The sequence below is a fragment of the Nothobranchius furzeri genome, chromosome 14 (genome assembly GCF_043380555.1).
Source record: "Nothobranchius furzeri strain GRZ-AD chromosome 14, NfurGRZ-RIMD1, whole genome shotgun sequence".
Classification (NCBI taxonomy): Eukaryota; Metazoa; Chordata; class Actinopteri; order Cyprinodontiformes; family Nothobranchiidae; genus Nothobranchius; species Nothobranchius furzeri.
In genome coordinates this window covers 36,739,591-36,759,071 of record NC_091754.1, presented here as the reverse complement: position 1 = coordinate 36,759,071, position 19,481 = coordinate 36,739,591, and the positions used below count along the sequence as shown (strand labels likewise).

At 42.9% G+C, this 19,481-nt stretch overlaps 1 protein-coding gene across 3 annotated transcripts in view; it reads left to right on the top strand.

Annotated features, from left to right (window-relative positions):
* Positions 1-14,965, top strand: part of rbm44 (RNA binding motif protein 44) — a 32,734-nt gene extending 17,769 nt beyond the window's left edge. For all 3 annotated transcript variants that reach the window (XM_070544096.1, XM_015965747.3, XM_070544095.1), the window contains exons 5-15: positions 4,809-4,883; positions 11,146-11,324; positions 11,433-11,578; positions 11,726-12,179; positions 12,252-12,310; positions 12,406-12,487; positions 12,582-12,699; positions 12,772-12,882; positions 13,535-13,602; positions 13,879-13,992; positions 14,342-14,965. In XM_070544096.1, the coding sequence (XP_070400197.1) occupies positions 4,809-4,883; positions 11,146-11,324; positions 11,433-11,578; positions 11,726-12,179; positions 12,252-12,310; positions 12,406-12,487; positions 12,582-12,699; positions 12,772-12,882; positions 13,535-13,602; positions 13,879-13,992; positions 14,342-14,659 (1,724 nt within the window). In that variant the 3' untranslated portion in view covers positions 14,660-14,965. The remainder of the gene's footprint in view (positions 1-4,808; positions 4,884-11,145; positions 11,325-11,432; positions 11,579-11,725; positions 12,180-12,251; positions 12,311-12,405; positions 12,488-12,581; positions 12,700-12,771; positions 12,883-13,534; positions 13,603-13,878; positions 13,993-14,341) is intronic.
* The last annotated feature ends 4,516 nt before the right edge of the window (positions 14,966-19,481 follow it).

Below are 19,481 nucleotides of genomic sequence, written 5' to 3'. Positions count from 1 at the left end.
GCCTATCAGCAGCAAAGTTCAATAAAATATGCATTTTCCATTGAAGTACCCATCTTTCTTGTGTTTATTATCATTTTTCACATATTAAAGCAGTCTCATGCTAAATTTAAGAAAAAATTAATAATTATATCCGATTAGTCGACTAATCGTTTCAATGGTCGGTGAGCAGTTGACTATTAAAATAGTCGTTAGTTGCAGCCCTAGTGGTGACGTCACACATGCGACGTGTCAATTGCTGGTGTGTAGTTATGCTATTTATGAACTTTTACTAGCTGATAAATCTCAAAGTACGTGACTTGCGTGGTTGAAACGCCCATCATTACTTTTCGCTTAAATTGCATTACAAAATATTTGCGATCCAGGGCGTAAGGCAAAGCGGATTAGAAAATAGCATTTTTGGCCCAGTTGACTTGCATTAATTTTTTCGTTCTTCCGGGGACCCATGAGCCTACCGGAAAGGGAGGAGACATAGGCTCCCTATAGCCAATGTAGCTACTAGCTAACCTAGCTATCCCAAGAAGCTAAGAAGGGCTCCGGGAAGCAGGGTAGCCCGATTGCACTACCAATTGACACCCGTGCAAGGCTGTAGTCATGCTGGTTGCCTGTGGAGATCTAAAATGGACTGGGACTGTTAAATTACAAGCAGAGCCAGACAGCTGCGACCGGGAGCCCTAGCCTTTTGGATCAGCTCAATCACCATAGACAGATCAGTGGGACATTAACTACATGCTAACCCAAAGCTAACAGAGTTTTCCCGGGGGTTTTTCTCAACGTCAAGGTGCCTGGCCTTACGAGGACACTGTCCTTCCTTGGTCAAAGAAAACCATTAAATGGAACAGACTTGCATCACGTGACGGCGGCTTCCATGGCGGTCACACGTGACATGACACAGGAGATATTATATTTTATACGTACGTACTTTTATTTTGGTCAGGAGTGGTCAGGACGCCTCCCTGAGGAGGTGTTTCGGGCATGTCCTGCCGGCAGGAGGCCCCCGGGTCGACCCAGGAAACGTTGGAGAGGTTACATCTCCAATTTGGTCCGGGAACGCCTTGGGGTCCTGCCGGAAGAGCTGGTGGAGAAGGCTGGGGAGAGGACAGTCTGGAGCTCCCTAGTTGGGATGCTGCCCCCGCGACCCGGACCCGGATAAGCAGAGGAAGACAACGACGACAACTTTGTAATGAAATGTTTACATTTAACCATTTATCTGGCTTATTGATCTTCATAATGCTGGCACAAATGTGGCTACAGTTGTGAAGTAGCCTATGAGTGTTATTTTATGATACCTAGTATTTATTTTACTGTATCCCGTTCTCTGGACCAGAGCGTAGACCTGTGGTCACAGACAGGCTGCAGTCATTAAACTGTTAATTGTGAGGCCAGGGGTCACACTTTTTTCTGAGTGTTTGCAGTTCTGAGTTTAAATTGTTCTTTTGACATAAATTGCTCAAGTAATTTGAAGTTCCTGTTTAGTAATAAATGTAAAGAAAGTTCAAATCCATTTTATTTTTCATTTAAGCTGCAGTTTAACAGACTTTAATAAACATAAATACTAAATACAAACCAGACACTGAAAGCTGAGGTTGTTCTGAAAAAAGGAGCAGAGTTACAAACATTTTACACTTTTATTACAATTTTAAAGCCATAAAACAAAAAAAAACTTGTTATATTTATGGTCATAAAAGGGTTAACCGTGATAAATTTTCCACCTCCCACAAAGAGATGGTAAAAGTGAATGTGAGCATAATTATATACGTTTTATTACTTTATTATGTATTTTTTATTATTGACTATTACTCTAAAGAGTTAAGATGAAGGCAACTGGACTTTTTTGGTTTCTTTAAAACATTTCACTTCTCCTCTGAGGAGCTTTGTCAGTTCTAACTGGAATATGGGAGAGTCAAGCTTATAAGCTGTAGCTGTCTGTTGTTATTTAAAGAGCAGAAACTACTCTGAGTACCCCGCCTCTCCATCTCCTGATGAGTTGTTAGCCTCTATTGATGGTGAGTCATCGTGTTGATTAGATGCAGGAAGGTGTGACCTAGACTGAAACTGAATGAGATTCAAAGCTGCATTATTGGTACTGGAAAGGTGAAATCTAAGTCCCTCCCCTATTTAAAGTGGGGTTTCACGTTTGACATAGATAGCTTCTTTTACTCCTCTCCCCATCTATCTTCTCTGTCCAGAATGTGGACTTTGTCATCTTCAAAGGTGTGTCCCTTGTCCTTCAGGTGAAGGTTGACTGCAGAGTTTTGACCTGAAGTGGCGGCTCTCCTGTGTTGTGTTATGTTCTTGTGTAATTGTTGTCTAGTTTCTCTAATGTAAACATCTGCTGGACAGTCCTCACTACACTGGACTGCATAAATGACCCCACTGAGCTTCTGTTGTCTTCTGGATGGACCAGGTTCTGTCTGAGGGTGTTGTTGGGTTTAAAGTTTACCGGCATGTTGTGTTTGGAGAAGATTCTTCTAAGTTTCTCTGAGACTCCTGCCACGTACGTGATGATGGTGCCTTTGTGTAGAGGATGTTGTTGTTAGGGTGGTAGCAGAGCTCTCATGTTTAGTGTTAAGTTCAGTGAGATCATGGAATGGGATCAAGAATTTTCTACTGACAGGGAAAAAGATCTCAGCTAACATAGCTGTAAATCACACTGGATAACTCTCTGTGGTTGCATTTGTTTTACTACCTCTTACTAGAGCTGTCTTTAGTGAGCTCAAAGTCGGTTTGGTTGTGCACCTGTGCAATGGCAATAAATTATCTTGAATCTTGATTCCTGTTAAATGTTCTTCCTGAATGAGTGACCTTTTCAGGATAAAATAACCAAATGACAAATACAGACAGAAGGACAACTTCTTTCTTCTTTTCTAATGCGTTGCATCACCACCTGGTATCAGAACAGGACTCAGTATTGGAAGATAATCAAAAATCAAACAACTTGGACACGGATCAGGGTCAAAAATGTGGTTGTAACATCTCTAGATATAAGTCAGCTTAAAAAACTAAAACTATTATTTATGAACTAACTAATGACACTAATTTATATATTTTTATTATGTTGTTTGAGCCCAAGGGTCTCATTATCAGAATGTTCTAACTTGTTGGATTGCTCTATAAGTGCCCTTTTTTTACTTTGAGCACCCGCCCCGTCAAAGGTCTCTGCACGGCCCTGTACGTGAGGACTGCTTTGCAAATAATGCAGGTCATCTTTTTATTCGCCGAATCCCGGCTAGAATGCTCCCAAACTTTAGATGTTTCGGTACGCGTAGCCATTTCTGTTAGCTGGCGCTCAGCAGAGAAGCTATTGCGCATGTGCCACTCTCGGCAGAGATTGTAATGAAGTGAGATGCCTCACTCGATTCTGGGTGCTCAGATCTAGCAAGGTGGGGAAGGTGTGATGCTCTGTAAGCCAACATTGCTGATTGTCGCAATTCTGCGACTTTGGCGCTTAAAGGGTTAACTTGTGATTGATAATCCAAGTTATTGATATGAACAGTTTTTTTACACCATGAAACTCCAAGTAAACACCAACTCACCAAAAGAGGATTGTTTGAATAGTTCCTTATGAATATGTTCCTTATTTTTTATTTAATTACCTTTTTATTTTAATTTTTAACAACAGATCACTTCTGTGAGGTAACTTGAACAATCAAGTAATAAATAGGGTTGTCACGGTGTGAAAATTTAACCTCACGGTTATTGTGACCAAAATTAACACGGTTTTCGGTATTATCGCGGTATTTTGTTTTAAACATGTTACATTTTCAGACAACTAAATAAACCCTGTATATCAGGAAAATATTGTCCTCAGTTTGTGTCTAAATTAAGCATAAAATTTGTAATTTTGTAATTCTTCACTTTTGGACTTAAAAGTCTAATATAAAAACAGATGGCACTTCAACTTAAAATACCTGGCAGGGGTTTATTTTGCCTCGGCCCCCAAAATGCTTAGATACGCCCCTGGGCATGGGACGGAGTGTTGAAGATGGTCTGAATGGTATCAACTATATAAATACTACATGCTGATAAGTTACTGCTTTATACAGGTACAAACGTGTAGTGGGATAAATCTACCTACATTTTATTTTTTAAGAACTTTGTTTTGTTTTCTTGGTTTTTATTTTCCTATCTTCCTGTCCTGTCTGTCTCTGATCTTCCTGCATCTCCCAGTCCTCCAGAAAAACTCCTGCCTGCTTCCTTCTTTTTCACCTCACAAGTAACTTTTTAACTAGCAGATCAAATTGATCTATTGACCGCAAAAAAGCGGAGTTTGCGCCGCACTGCCCGGCTGCGCCAGTGACGAGCGCTGCAGCGGGGGCAGCGCGAGCGTGTCCACATGTCATGCTCAAATCCAGACAGAACTCAGAGACAAAATGAATGGACATGAATGACTGTGTGTTAATTATATATTTTTGGTGACGCCACTTAGAAACATAGAAAATGTTACCGTGGCCGTGTGCAGAACGCAGTTGGAGTTCATGAATAATCAGCGGTCTGCCTGCTGCTCTGCTCAAAAGAATCCCCGCTACGCTGAGTCCATATAAATAATATAATAAAGGTAGAAACTGGATCTCTTTGTGCTCCTTCTGGGTGTGTAAGTTAAGGGCATCGGGGAGCCTGACAACCTTTAAGGAGAACCAAGTTGCTCTCCTGTAATTTGAAACCAGTATCCGAGTCTGGATCGGGGCTTGGATCGGGAAGTAAAGCCTGAGTCCTGATAGAGTCTGAAACCACGTGATCGGGGCCGATTTCCGAGCATGTGATCGGATCTGGACATCCCTATAAATTGATATTGTTTTACTTTCTTCTAGATGAAGGAGGTTTTCCTCAGTTCCTGCAGGGACATCCAGCCTTGGACCTCTATCAAGATCATGCTTCTGTGAAAGGTACGTTTTTGGAGTAGTAGCAGGCTTACATGCACTGCAAACATAAATCGTAGCAGTTGAGCCCAACACAAGGTTCCCCCAAGCCAGCACGTGTAGGTGTCATCATTACTGTGCTGTAAAGCAGGGCGTGGGATAAGGTATTTGATTGATTTTATGTTGATTAGATTCTGTGATTTTAGATGTCAGTTCCTCAGACCAGTGGCCTGGACAGACATGAAAATGCCTCACCTTTCGGCAAGATTTGCTCTTTTAAATCCAAAATGGGTCATTTCTACGTGATTCGTGGAGATCCCATGAGAAAATGGTGGGTTCAAGGGTTTTACCGTAGGGATGCACTGAAATGAAAATTTTTGGCCGAAGCCGAAAACCGAAAATAAGGAAACGAAATTGAAACACCGGAAAAAATTGTCAAGAATTAAAACCATAGCATTTATGGCTACTTGTGTAACAACCTCACTAAAATCAAGGCATTGCAATAAATCAATTACAAATCCATGAAAATATTTATTTAGCTCTGATATAACAACAGTGCACAAATTAAATTAAAATTATATTCAAGTTTAATTTTATAGCGTCAAATCACGACCAGCGCGTCATACAGTAGACATTCAAACACAGTTTCAGGTCATTAAGCCAATTAGTAAAAAGTTTCCTATATAAGGAACACAGTAGGTTGCATCGAGTCTCTGACTAGTGTCAGTGACTTAACAGCAATCTTCATACTAAGCAAGCATGCAGCGACAGTGGAGAGGAAAACTCCCTTTTAACAGGAAAAAACCTGATCCAGGATCCTCTGGAGGTTTTTGGATAAGCAGCCATCCACCACGACTCACTGGGTTGGAGAAGGCAGAGCAGACACACACAAGCACACACCAACCCCCCCACACACACACATCTACATAACATATATACCAAGAAGGGTTTTTATGGTTACATTGTGATTTCTTAGTAAATATTCAATTTAGTAAGAGATAAACTTTATTGAATTTATTCTAGTGAATCTAAGTCAACATCAATTCTAAATATTCCTCTCAACTTGAAATTATACAATTTTAAATACATAAACTGTGGTCGACTCTCCGTGGTCATCCACCATTTTAAAATACAGTAGCTGTTTAGGGACATACGGGCTCCACGTTACCCGTTTGGACTGTGACTGTAACCTGAAAGAACCAGCAGAGGGCAGCAGTGCGCCCTGGAAGCTTGAAGTCTGCTAATTCAACTAAGAAGTAGAAAATAATTAGCCTAGTGAACTAGACCAAATTCTTGCTTTGCAAAGAATGGTCTAGGCATGCTCCATTGGAACCTCCACAGCTCCTACCAGGACTCTGGCTGGCCAATCACAGCTCTCTAGAGGGGTTTCAAACACAAAGAGCTGTGATTGGTCCATAATGGTGGGCCAATCATAGTGCTCTATCTGCTTAGTGAACAAATCACAGAGCTTTATCCTCTTTGTGGGCCAATCAGGGCACTCTATATGGGTGGGATGATGCAACAGAGTGAAACAAGAGTATGTCACATTCATTGTCCAGTGGAATGCGGAGATCATTTGAAAGACAACGGTAGAACCCGCCCCACAACCGAGAGCCGTCAATAGAGCGTGGCCAGACTAAATAATACATTTATTTAGTCTGGCTTGCCAGGCTAGAAAAGAATAGCTACACCATACAAACTTTTACAAACTGATAAATCTCAATGTAACTGATGTAGATAAAACATTTAAATTGCAGTACAACATATATAGAAAGTGGATGGGGGTGAAAAACTTGCCCTGATATTTCTAATTTTATTTTTAAAGAATGCTAGAACGTTGTTACAGTCACACCTTGAGTAAACTGGCATAAGAGGGGCTGAGGTGAAACAATCTGGTTTACGGTGTAGGGCTGGACAATAAAGGAAAAAAGGTAAATCGATCAAAAAAAATTCTATTGATCGATATCGATAATTATAGAAAAATATTTTCTAAATTGTCGAAAATAATTTACGTGCAGCACCCCTGACCATTTTAATTTTGGTATTTAGATTTTTTTCTCCGCCTCTTCTCGCTATAAAGTAAAACTTTATTTATATAGCACTTTTCACAGATAAAACCACAAAATGCTTCACAACATACATAAAAAGGCAAAACAGGACAGGAGCACAAGGTCAACTTATAAAAGCTTGTCTAAATAAAAGTGTCTTCAGCTGCTTTTTAAAAGAATCAACAGTCGGCCACACCAAGAAACAAGGGCAGGGCGTTCCAAAGTCTGGGAGCTACAGCTTGAAAGGACAGGTTCCCTCTAGTTTTAAATCTGGTCTTAGGGACCTTCAGTAGGTTTTGACCCGAGGACTGTAGAGTGCGGCCAGAAGAGTGAGGGATTAAAAGGTCTGATAAATATTGTGGAGCTTGTCCATTAAGAGCTCTAAAAGTCAAAACTAAAATTTTTAAATCAATTCTAAACTCGACTGGTAGCCAATATAAATTAGATAAAACCGGTGTTATGTGAGCCCTTCTACTGTTTCCTGTTAAAAGCCTTGCTGCAGTATTCTGGACCAAGTGGAGACGACTGACATCTGATTTGTTAAAACAAGTAAAGATAGTTACAATAATCTAAACGAGAAGAAATAAAAGCATGGATAATCATCTCCAAGTCCGATTTTGAAGTAAAAGCTCTCAATTTGGAAATGTTTCGCAAATGATAAAAGCAGTTCTTAACTAAATGTTTTGAGTGGCAGCTCAAAGACATGGACTGGTCAAAAAGAACACCAAGGTTTCTGAGACTGGTCTGGACTGAGGAGCTCAGGGAACCGAGGGGTTGTTTGATTAAAAGCACTTTCTGTTCAGGAGCAATGATCAGTGTTTCGGTCTTGCTTGAGTTCAACTGAAGACAGTTACTGGCTAGCCAGTCCTTAATACGCTCAATGCAATCAAGTAGATCAGCTAACTTGTTAAACTCTGTGTCCTTGAAAGAGCAGTACAGTTGAATGTCATCCGCATATAACTGGTAGGACACATTAGTAAAGCTTTTAATAATCTCCCCAAGAGGGCAAATATATAAAAGAAACAAAACTGTTCAAAATCTTCAGGGCTGCCACAAACAACTGTTTTAGTAGTCGACTAATCGCCTGTTTTGTTGACGATTAGTCGACTAATCGCCTGTTTTGTTGACGATTAGTCGACTAATCGTGTCATTCATAAAAGTTTAGCTTATTGCACCAGGATGCTCTAACATACCCATCATTAGCTTCTAGTCTGAAGTGTGATCAGCTATATGCCGTCTAATAATGAAGACGAGATGATCGCGATGAGATGATCGCTTATCAAGCAACTTTTAATTAACTTTGTCTCCTGGTAATACAAATGCTAGTCAGGTGGAGGTAGGCACCTGAAACCAAAAATGACTTGTGTTCACAAGAGGCATGGTGGAAAGGTTGAAGTGCTTCATCTTCCAATCTTAACTCATAAAATGTTAGGACACACCAAGGTACGCCTCTGTAGCACAGCTGGTCCACACGTCAGCAGTCAGGGACTGTCGACAGCTCTGAGGGTCTGCTTTAGCGTAAAGATAAAAGATATTAAAGTTAGCTTATTTACCAGATAAATTATTCTGTTATATCAATCAATCATTTTATTAATCAGGACAGCGCATGTTAACATAAGACATGCTGAAACATGCTCGGGTACAGGATCGGCTCGGGGTCCTTCGACTGCCGATGATGTCACATTACTGCAAATCTACTCGGCTTTCAGACATACGTTTTGGAAAGACATCAGCAGTTTTGTTAATAAATTCTTGTTTGTTAACACCTAAATATTTTCATTATTATTGTAATTTGTTAATAAAACACCATATTATCTTTGTTTAGTAAAGAATGTGAAACTGCATAAAACCAACATCGGACTGACAAAAAGTAGAACAGTTCTTATATGTGAAGCCATATCTGTTTGTATTAATGTGGAGTTCGTCTGTATATTTCCTTAGTTGTTATCTAAATACATTCTTTGACTCAAAATATTGCTTGGTGTCTTTCAATAAAGTTCTTATGTTATTTTGCCCCATTTCATCAACATCAAGAGCTGTTGAGGGTCACCGTTTATCATTTGCTTATATTTTACATTTCATTTAGAAATTAAAACATATTTTCTCCAAAAAGTGTTGATTTTGGACTACAGGACTACAACCGCTAACTACGACCGCAAATTTGTTCTGCCCAATCAAAATCATAACGTGATAACGTAACTTCCGTAAGCTTCAGGTTCAGCCAATCAACTACTTTGACGTCATCGGCAGTCGAAGGCCCCCGAGCCGATCCTGCACCGACACCGGTTTTAAGATAAATTAGAGCACAAAAGAAGTTAGCTGAAGTTAACACGTCTACAAGCTTCTTATCTGGTCTTGTGTGACTTTAATTGATGACGTTTTTCATTAAGGCCCATCCAAAAATGAAAACCTGGCACAGCACCTGTGTTAGTGGAGCAATGTTTTTGGACGGCTGCTTTTTATTTTTTACTTGATTATAAATATGTTAAAGTAGTGTAGCTTACTCAAGTGATATATATTCAGCAGTAATGAAACATCTGGGCTCCATTTGCTTTCCTTTGAGGTCATAGGTGTGCCCCCACAGACACAATGAACATAAGGAGATGATAAAAGTCAAAACGTCCCCAAAGGACAGCTAGTGGGAGGGTTAGTTAGCTGGTTAGGATATGCACCACCTAGGTAGCTATCATTAAATCCTAATTCAGCCCACAGCCTCATGCTGTTGTTGTTGTTATTATTATTGTCATCATCGTCATCATCATCCATCCATTTTCTGAACTCGCTTTGTCCACGTATGGTCGCGGGGGGGCTGGTGCCTATCTCCAGCGGTCAACGGGCAATCAGGCGGGGTACACCCTGGACAGAGAGCCAGTCCATCGCAAGGCAACACGGAGACACACAGGACAAACAATCACACACACACACACACACACACACACACACCTAAGGACAATTTAGACAGACCAATCAACCTAACAGTCATGTTTTTGGACTGTGGGAGGAAGCCGGAGAACCCAGAGAGAACCCATGCATGCACAGGGAGAACATGCAAACTCCATGCAGAAGGATCCCAGGCTGGAAAGTGAACCCAGGACCTTCTTGCTACAAGGCAACAGCTCTAACCACTGCGCAGCCCTCATCATCATCAGCAGCAAACAGAAAATAAGCATCCACGTTTTTTATTGGACGTTGAGGATTCTTTGTAGTATAAATGTTTTCAGCAGCAGAGCTTCGTCACATTTCTGAAACGAGACCATTGCGTTCAAAGTAATTAACAAACCAAGCCAAACGTGTTATTTTATTTTATTTGTTGATATTTCTCTTATTTCAACGATAATTGACTAAGTTTTTAAAACTCACTTGTTTAAGTTGTTAATTTAAAAACAATCATTGAAATATAATTTAATAACCTGTTAAAAGTACTAGAATGCAGGAAATGACATCTACTCTACTATTTCTTGTGGGGGAGCCCAAACCAACACCCTACAAAACCCTATGTCCTCTTTGTCTGTCTCCTTTCTCAGAGCCGAGGACAAATCTGGGACATGTGGCTAAACGTGTCTCAGCGTTGTCCTCTTCTCAGGAGGAGCAGGAACCTGTAAGCAGAAGGTAAACAACGGCTTTGCTACTCTGTGTTGAAACTTGATATAGAATCAGGTGCATCTGAGCAGGGACATGTAGAAAACATGTGACCTTCAAGGACCAGGTTTGCTCCACCCTATCATACAGAATAGAGGTTGGTCTTATTTCATTTTCTTGACCTGTTTTCATGTCTGCCTGGAGCTGTGCTGATGGACCTCACAGCCGTCTTCCAGTTCTTTAATGAAGCAAAGATCGTGTTGGAAAGTAGAAGCAATGTTCAGATGTTTCCTCTGAAGAAGTCCCAGAGAAACGATGGCTTGGTCCTCTCAGCTGTAGTGTCTCCATACACTTTCAGAGCTTTGCTAAGACATCGGCATGCTACAACACTGTCAGCATTGATTGTTGTCACTGATTAGTGCCAAGAAGCTTGCACGGTTATTAATAACATTAAAAGTTGTATTCTATGGCAATACGGAACAATTGAGTCCATTCAGAGGACGGGAGAGCAGCTGAACCAAAGAAACATTGGAGTGTGGTGGTGGTGGGTGAGTCTTCTGTGGAAGCTCGGCTCTGTGAAGCTTTGGTTAACTAGAACTTGTGGTTGACACGGATTTAGGCCTGTAGACTAACCCGTTTATCTTCCATCCTCCTCCTTAAAGGAATGCCACACTCTCAGCCGTTAGAGGTGCTTCCCAATAACGCGAGGGAGAGTTCTGCACCATTTGTTTGTGTGAACAACAGAAGTAAACCTCAACAGCTAGGTGAAGAAATCTGCCACAACCCCCCTGTTGTCAACAGGCCTACTTACTACCACCCCCTGAACCAGAGCCAGCCCAAGGTAGACAGAGCTGCTTTTTTCCTATTAGCTAGAGCTCAGATGCTGAATAAAAGATAGACGATTAAAAATCTTTTCTTCTGCTTTTTGGTGGGATTTTTAATATTCCAGATGAACTGTGCAGCTGTGGACCGCTTGCCTCTGAACATGGAGCTGGAGAGACACAGCCAGGTACAGAACCCTGAGCTCTGGAACCTGAACTGGATGCCACCGATTCAGAGTGTTGCATTCACAGACCCCGGAGTCAGCCCATCACAGTAAGCTAGCATCACACTCTGAAACATGATGTTTAATTAGCATTAACTGGGTGAAATGACACCCAACAGTGGGAGATGTTACTTCATTTAATAGATTAGGTATTCACGTGTCCTGTCCTGTATTGGTGAGAAGAGTCCTTGTTGCAGAACGGCGTGGCCAGCAGTGAGACCGACTCCAGAGCAGCACCATGATGGCAGCATGCTGCGTTCACTGGGCACGACCAGTCCTTCCCAGCCAGTGCAGCCCCAGAAGGTCCACTGTCGGGAAGGAGACGCTGTCTGTGGCAACATCGCTGCAGACAAAGACAAAGCGTGCAAGTTAGGCTTGAAAGATCAGAGTGATAAACTCCACACCATCATGGAGATGGATGAAGGCATCCTGATGTGTTTGCCCAGGGTGGGCACGTCAACACATGATGCTGCAGTGCAGTGCAGTCTAGTCTGTGTCAACCAGCACACACAAGCACCCACCAGCGGCGCAGAGGAGAACACCGACCGTGTCGGGTTCACTTCCGCTCACACCCAAACTGAAGCTCCAGAGAAGGCCGAGCAGCTCGTCAACACAGAGGTCCGCATGTCAGACATGGACTACTTTGCTAAGGTATGTTTGGAAAGACCAGAGTTGTTGGTACTTTCTGCTTCAGTGGCATTAACGATCTCTGTGACCTTCCAGGAGTTCATCAAACTCAAGATCTCTCAGGAATGCAAGAAGCCAAAAGAGAAAATCAAAAGGTAACCTGTCAGACACAGATGTTTAGACAAGACCCTCTGGGACATTAACAAGCTAATCAGGGAGTATTCAGTAAGAATGCGTCTTTAATCCCAAGAACCTCCCAAGAACCTCCACTGAGGCATGAAACAGCTGAGAAAGCAGGATGCCCCGCTGATGGAGGCAGAAACAGTCATCTGGTGGGTTCACAGATTCCACTTGTTAAGCTTGGTGTTGTCTGGTCCCATCTACATCCACTCCTCATCAGTGTTGACGGATGCCATGCTTTTCCAGATGAGGCAAAACGAAGCTGAAGCTCTGAAAGAGGAAAAGGACAAAAGCAGGAGGACTGCAGCCGTTTCCCCTAACACTGGAGGTGTTGGCCAAAGCAAAAAACCAGAAGAGCACATCAGTAAGCACACTGTTCTGTAAACATGTGACAAGTTAGTCAAATAATCTACATAATGTTTATTTTTCCCTGAAGAATCCAAGAAGGTGAACATTGACAAGGTGTGGTATGATGCTGAAGAGTATCTGCAGCCCTCAGAACCTGCTGAAGCTGCAGAGGTCACGATGAGCCCAGGCGAGACTGATGGTACGTCTTTTTTTTACGGAACTGCGCTGCTCTGGGCAGCTGCATGTTGGAGTAGCTCTGTTGACTATGTGTAAATTTAGCCTTTTCTTGGACATTTTTGCTTCTAGTTTCTCAGGAAAAACTGTATTATTTTGGACACTTTACTTTTCTGTTTCTGGTGCTGTGAAGCTTGGAGGATTTTTACTGCTAGTTTTAAGCTTTTTTCACTTTTTGAGCATTTGTTATGATTCGTAACCATGGCAACAAGCTGGTTTACAATCGGGAGCAGCTGATTAACATTGGGAAGGCTGAAATAATACCTCAACTGAAGCCACAAATCCCAAATGAGCTAAAACGCAAGAAGCGTGGGTGCAGAGCGGGAGCAAAACGGAGACAGAGAAAGAGGAAATTCAAACCAGTCTTCAGTCAGAGGCTTCTTCAGTTTGGCTGCAACACTGACCGCTACTGGAGATCCTTCCTGCCAACAGCCATTGTTATATACAATAACTGTTTGATGACTTGATTATTATTATTATTCTGAGCTACTACAGCAATCAATTTCCCTCTGGGATTAATAAAGTATTTCTGAATTGAATTGAATTCCTAGAATATCTGAGAACCCTCACTAATATTTATGTTAGTCGGATCTTAAGACACTTGTTTTTAAATGCAGAGTCAGTCCGTGATGAGGGCAGCAGCTCTGAACTGTGGGCATCCTACTTGCCCAGTGACATGACACAGGTGAGTTTTTACCCACCTTTAGTTCGCTGCTCGTGTAGTTGGGTATAATTACTGTAGTAGGATGTTCAAATGTCAGTTCTGTGTGTTTTGTCACTACAGCCAGCAGATGGCAGCGTAGGTTTAGACGAGAGCTTCATCATAAGACTTGCCTGTTAAACCAGAGCTGTGTTTTAAAATTACAGCTAAATGTATAATGGAAACAAACACACAAGAAAGTAAAGCTGCACATGTTACAGAAAAACCGGTAATCACATCTGTTTCACTTCACATGTGGAGCACCTGAGTGGAGCAGCTAGGGACTGCTCTGCAGCTCTTGATGGGTCAACGATCTCGCCGACGGCTTCAGGAGCTCAAACCTCCTGGGGTGACTCGAGCAGCACTGAAACAAAGGTGAGACTGTTAGGGGTGTAACAGTAGGCCTGAAGTCCTGGCGTAATTGGTAGACTTTGGTTTTGATGTGACGGCTGGATTCATATTCAGTACAGTGAGGGACTTCTTCAAAGATACCGCCCCTGAATTTGGACACAGCGGCTTGTGTTGCTGGTTAACGGCTGATGTGTGGAACACAGTCACACATCTGTGTGGGAACTCGGTACACATCTGTATCAAACCAGACATCCCATTTAGAGAAAAATGAGTACATGTATAATTACAGCCTTAAAGTATGTACAAACAGTTGATGTATAGTGAAAGAAAAAGTATTAGAAGCTTTTATTTGACCTCTTTGTTCTCCGTATAGCTGCTAGCTGAGCTGCATCTCAGCGCCAGCATCGGGAGGAAGACGCTTGTGAGCGTCACGCCCACTGCAGAGGGAACCTTTTTGCCCCAACACTTCGGCACCATGAGCAGCTTGGACACCCTCATGGCTGAGCTGGCCCAGCTCCACCCACACGTTGACAGACAGAGAATCATGGATGCTCTGATGGAGCTGAAGGCCACACTCGGGAGAGTCATGATCACCCTGCCTCTCAGAAACATCAGAGACATGACCTCTGACCTGCTAAACAAGCCCCCAGTGCCACACGCTCATAAAGAAGACCCACAGAGTTTCTGTTGAAGTTCTTAGAGTTACAGCTCATCCCTTCAGGTTATTGTTTCCATTGAGATTGGGATGTAACTAGCCAGCTGTGTGAGTTAATAATTATTCTGTTAGTTTCAGAAAATTCTAGATTTTCAGTTACTTCAAGGATGCACACAGTGACTTTTCTTTAGCACTTGGCTAGTTTGAGCCGCAGTAATTGTGTTTGTGCTTTCCCCGTGGTTAAGAGGTTTGATTCTGAGTTTTACTTTCATCACTTAGCAGATTCAAGTTCATGTGAAACTGTTGTGATCTTTGTTCATCAATACAGATTTTTTGGTTTTACCCACTTCTGCATTCTCTCTGATTTTAACTCTTCAAACTTTAAAGTGAGCTGCTCTTCAGGACACCACGCCCATTGCTTGCTATTTCTCATTTTATGCTTTCATCTGTTGAAATGTTTAAATTGTAATCACACAACTTCTGTCCCTCTATCAACCCCGTCAGTCAGATTAGGAACTTTGACCCTCAGTCAGAGGACTCTGGCCCCTCACCCAGCCAGGATTTGCACCAGCAACCTGACAGCTGTGAGGCAGCTAACCCTAACTCTGTTTCACCCTTCACCATGCAACCCAAGACCGGTAAGGCACAATGGTGCAATTGAACCCCTTCATGCAGAATGGTCACTACAGTAGCTACTCAACTTAGGTGTTCTTGCTGTGTTGTGGTTCTAATTCCATGCTTTCGTTCTTTTTATAACACAGAAACAGTTTTGTTTACCTGTTTTGTCGCTACGTTTCGCCGGCAGCTGCAGGCTTCCTCGGAGAAGGAAGTGACGCGTCACCATCAGCGTCAGCCTGATGAAGCCTGCAGCTGCCGGCGAAACGTAGCGACAAAACAGGTAAACAAAACTGTTTCTGTGTTATAAAAAGAACGAAAGCATGGAATTAGTAGCTACTCAAAATTTGTATTTTTTAAATATTATTTGTTTATTTAATTTTTTGCTATTAAGCACAGCTGTTGAAGGCTTTATTGTATTTGAGCATTTTTTCTACATGTAATGTTTCTTAACCCTGGTCCTCCGCTCGCCCGTCCTACAGGTTTTAGGTGTTTCCCTGCTGCCACACTCCTGATCTAGATGAATGAGTGATTAACAGGTTTCTGCAGAACCTGATGTCATCCTGAAAAGGAAATGCAAATATATAAATCAGGTGGGCTGAAGTGGAGACATGGAAAACATGCAGGACAGAGGAGTTCTTGATAAAAGCTGGTTTGTTTTTCATTTGGGTAGGAATGAGTCATATGGCCTAAAGTCTATATCACAGTATTTTGTTTATGTCAAAATGACTGTTTTTACATTCTCACACACCAGATGAATAACAGAAGAACACATATTTCTAAAAACTACTGAAGAACATTTAACGTTCTAAACTTATTTTAAATATTACAAAAGGTTTCAGGTAGTTTTTATGATGCGTTCTCCAACAAAGCAACACAAAACTCATAAAAATTAAGATATTTAAATAAAATCCAAGCTAAATGTAATAAACACATTTATAAATACTTACGGTAAACATGTAAAAACAAACTACATTTTTTCCTACTTTCATGATTCAATCAGTTTTCATGTTTTCCATAGTCGTTATGAGTTGCTTCACTAGTGAATAACTGCAGGTAAAATGCGATTTGCTGCGTTTTTATCGACAATATTAAATAAGGTTGGAGGTTTATTTTTTTCTCTGTCCGTTTAAGCGATGCTTTGATCAATGGGTCAGCGTGGATTTTCGTTAGTGGAAGTCTTTAATGTGCAAGTTAAATTGGGGGGCAGGTTTCTACAGGAATGCGGAAATGGGATCCAGGTCCTATGTGCATGATTGATGATATGAGGGAGCAGGAGGAGAAAAATGTATGGGGATGGGGAGAAATGGCTGTTTGCCCTAAGCCTTCCAGGGAGTCAGATCCCCCACTGGCCCCAATAGGCACCTCTGTTCCCAAAAGGCTACCTAAGGCATGGAGACCCCAGCCCATCTTGCCAGGGCCCAAAGCAGTAGCCTCACAGAGCCCCACGGAGTCCTAGGGCACCAGCCCAGCCCCACCCCAGCAGAGTATCTACTCCCATCCCTGCATTTGCACAACTTCCAGAATATGCAAGACATAAGAAATCCAGGTAAGGTTGGGTCCTCCCCCTCCTGGACACCCCCCTCCCCCCTGATGGGACAGAGTTGTTATTTCAGAGGAGCCAAGGTCCACCTGAGGCCCCTGAGCTTGGGCCAGGCACTGCCGCATGTTCCTGCTTTCTTCCCAGCAGGTCAGGACCCAATCCCCAAGGCCCCACCCAGATCCCCACACGGGGCCGGCCGCCCCCACACCCCGATCCTCCAGGCCCCCACTCAGGGGTGATGCAGCTGCCAGGCAGCAACCCATGGCCACCTCTGAGTCCCCTCAAGGGCCAGTATTAGAAAGTAACATTTTCAATCTAAAGGTGTTAGTTACATAAAAGAAAATATAATTTAAGGACACTGGGCATGTAAGGTACCTGGGTTACTGTGAGAAGACAGCTCCACTGTGAAACTTTCCACAAGAGGCCGACCGGCACTGTTTGGGGTATTCAGGCATTCTTCTGGTTGTCTAAAAATGAACAAAGGTGACGTTAAAAAGATTCTGATTCTAGTCCTTGGAAATCATTGTCTTGTTCTTATTCCAGTTTAGTAATAAATGAACGTAGCGTGTGGTGTCGCACACGGGAGCGATTGGAGGGCGACCCGCAACCATGGACGGCACCGTCCGTGTGGATACCTCACAGACTGGGACGTTGCTCGAGGTGAATCGCAAGCTGGACAATGTCTTAGCTGCATTACCGGTGTTAGCGCGCAAGATTGATATCATCTCGGAAAGGGTCACCGGACGGTGTGGAGATGTTTAATCACTGAATTGGCTTCACTGGAGGACTTGAATGATCAATACAGACTTAAGGCAGGGAGGAAAAATTATCTCTGTCTGACCCAAACAAAGTTCTGCTATCGAATCTGACGCCATAAGCAGCCTTGGAGTTGCATGCAAAAAACCCCACGATGGAAGGAATGCAGACAAATGCTGTGAAACTCTACCCCACCCCACCCCCCGCCTTCAGATTGTGGTCTCTAGCGAGGTCATTACGTTGAAGGAACTCACTGCTCTCTGTGCTTCCTCATGACCTCCCTCCCACCTGCGGATTCAGCTGGTTGAGCGCTACACAGGCGGCCCCCGCTGAGGAAACCAGGATCCCAGCCCCTCCCTCCTACCTACCGGGTCTCACGTTGAAGACATATCAGCATTTAGGACATCTTCAGGTGTCAGACGTCAGTCCATAGGGGAAAAAGTGTCAAGTTTCAGGAGAAACTGCTTCAGGAGACATCCTCAGGTCTCATTTGTCAGGTGTCAGGTCTCAGTTCTCAGGTGTCAGTCCTCAGTTCTCAGGTCTCAGGCCTAGTCCACACGTAGCCTGAGAACTGAGACCTGACAACTGAGACCTGACAACTGAGACCTGACACCTGAGACCTGACAACTGAGACCTGACACCTGAGACCTGACAACTGACAACTGAGACCCGACACCTGAGACCTGACACCTGAGACCTGACAACTGACAACTGAGACCCGACACCTGAGACCTGACACCTGAGACCTGACACCTGAGACCTGACACCTGAGACCTGACACCTGAGACCCGACACCTGAGACCCGACACCTGAGACCCGACACCTGAGACCCGACACCTGAGACCCGACACCTGAGACCTGACACCTGAGACCCGACACCTGAGACCCGACACCTGAGACCTGACACCTGGCAACTGAGACCTGACACCTGAGACCCGACACCTGAGACCTGAGACCTGACAACTGAGACCTGACAACTGAGGATGTCCTAAAATGTACGCCGTACAGCAGACACCTGTCTTATCCTTAAACCTGTTATCCTTGGAGGTATACTTCTTAACACTTAGATTAAAAGCGCCCCCTGCTGTACGGGCATACAAATTGCCAACAGGTTACAACACCTTTTCTGCCTCAGACAAGTGGTGCAAAATAGGGCCGTGTGAAAAAAGAAAGTGTAGCTTGAAAAGCAGCATTTATGACTCACATCAGCAGTTTGTGCAGTTGCATTCACTCATTTGTGTTTGTGGTAAGGAGGAAAATGACAAAACCATATGTCTGTGGGAAGACGTTAATATAAGTGTTTGAATTAGTTATTCTCCAGATGTGCTGGACTAAGTGGAGCAAAATTATTAGAGCAGGAATTCCATATTCTGTAATTTGCAGTAACAAATTTGTGTACCTGCAATGACGAATGTGTGAGTGTGACAGTAGTGTTTGTGAGTGACAGTAAAAAAAAGACACAAGTTATTTTTTCCATACCCAAGTGTGTGGATGTGTTTTACACCATTTGTTGTGGCTCAATTGGGGCAAAACTGCAACTGTACAACTTTTTTGATGTGAGACTCAACAAATAAAATGTGTGTACTTGAAACAAAGATTTTGAATAGGTGAAGCTGTTGTTTTGTTCCTGTGAAAGGTAGGGTTTTTCTGAAAATTTCTCCATGACTTCAAGTTCCCAGGGACAAAAACAACACTTTATTGCACCAAATGTACCTCCATAACCCATTCCGTCCTCCTGAGATATGTTTTGTTCTTTATCTATTGATGCTTAGATCCGAGAGTTTGCAACAGAGGAGGAAATTATGTTTTCGAGTGATGTTACTGAAAAAGGCATCGCTGGTGGTCACTGATTTTTAACGAGATGGTGAACTGCTGAAGATAATCGATTGTTTGTTTTGGTCGTCCGGAGCAGACGTGGAAGAAGGCGGAGTGCCCTTTTCCGAG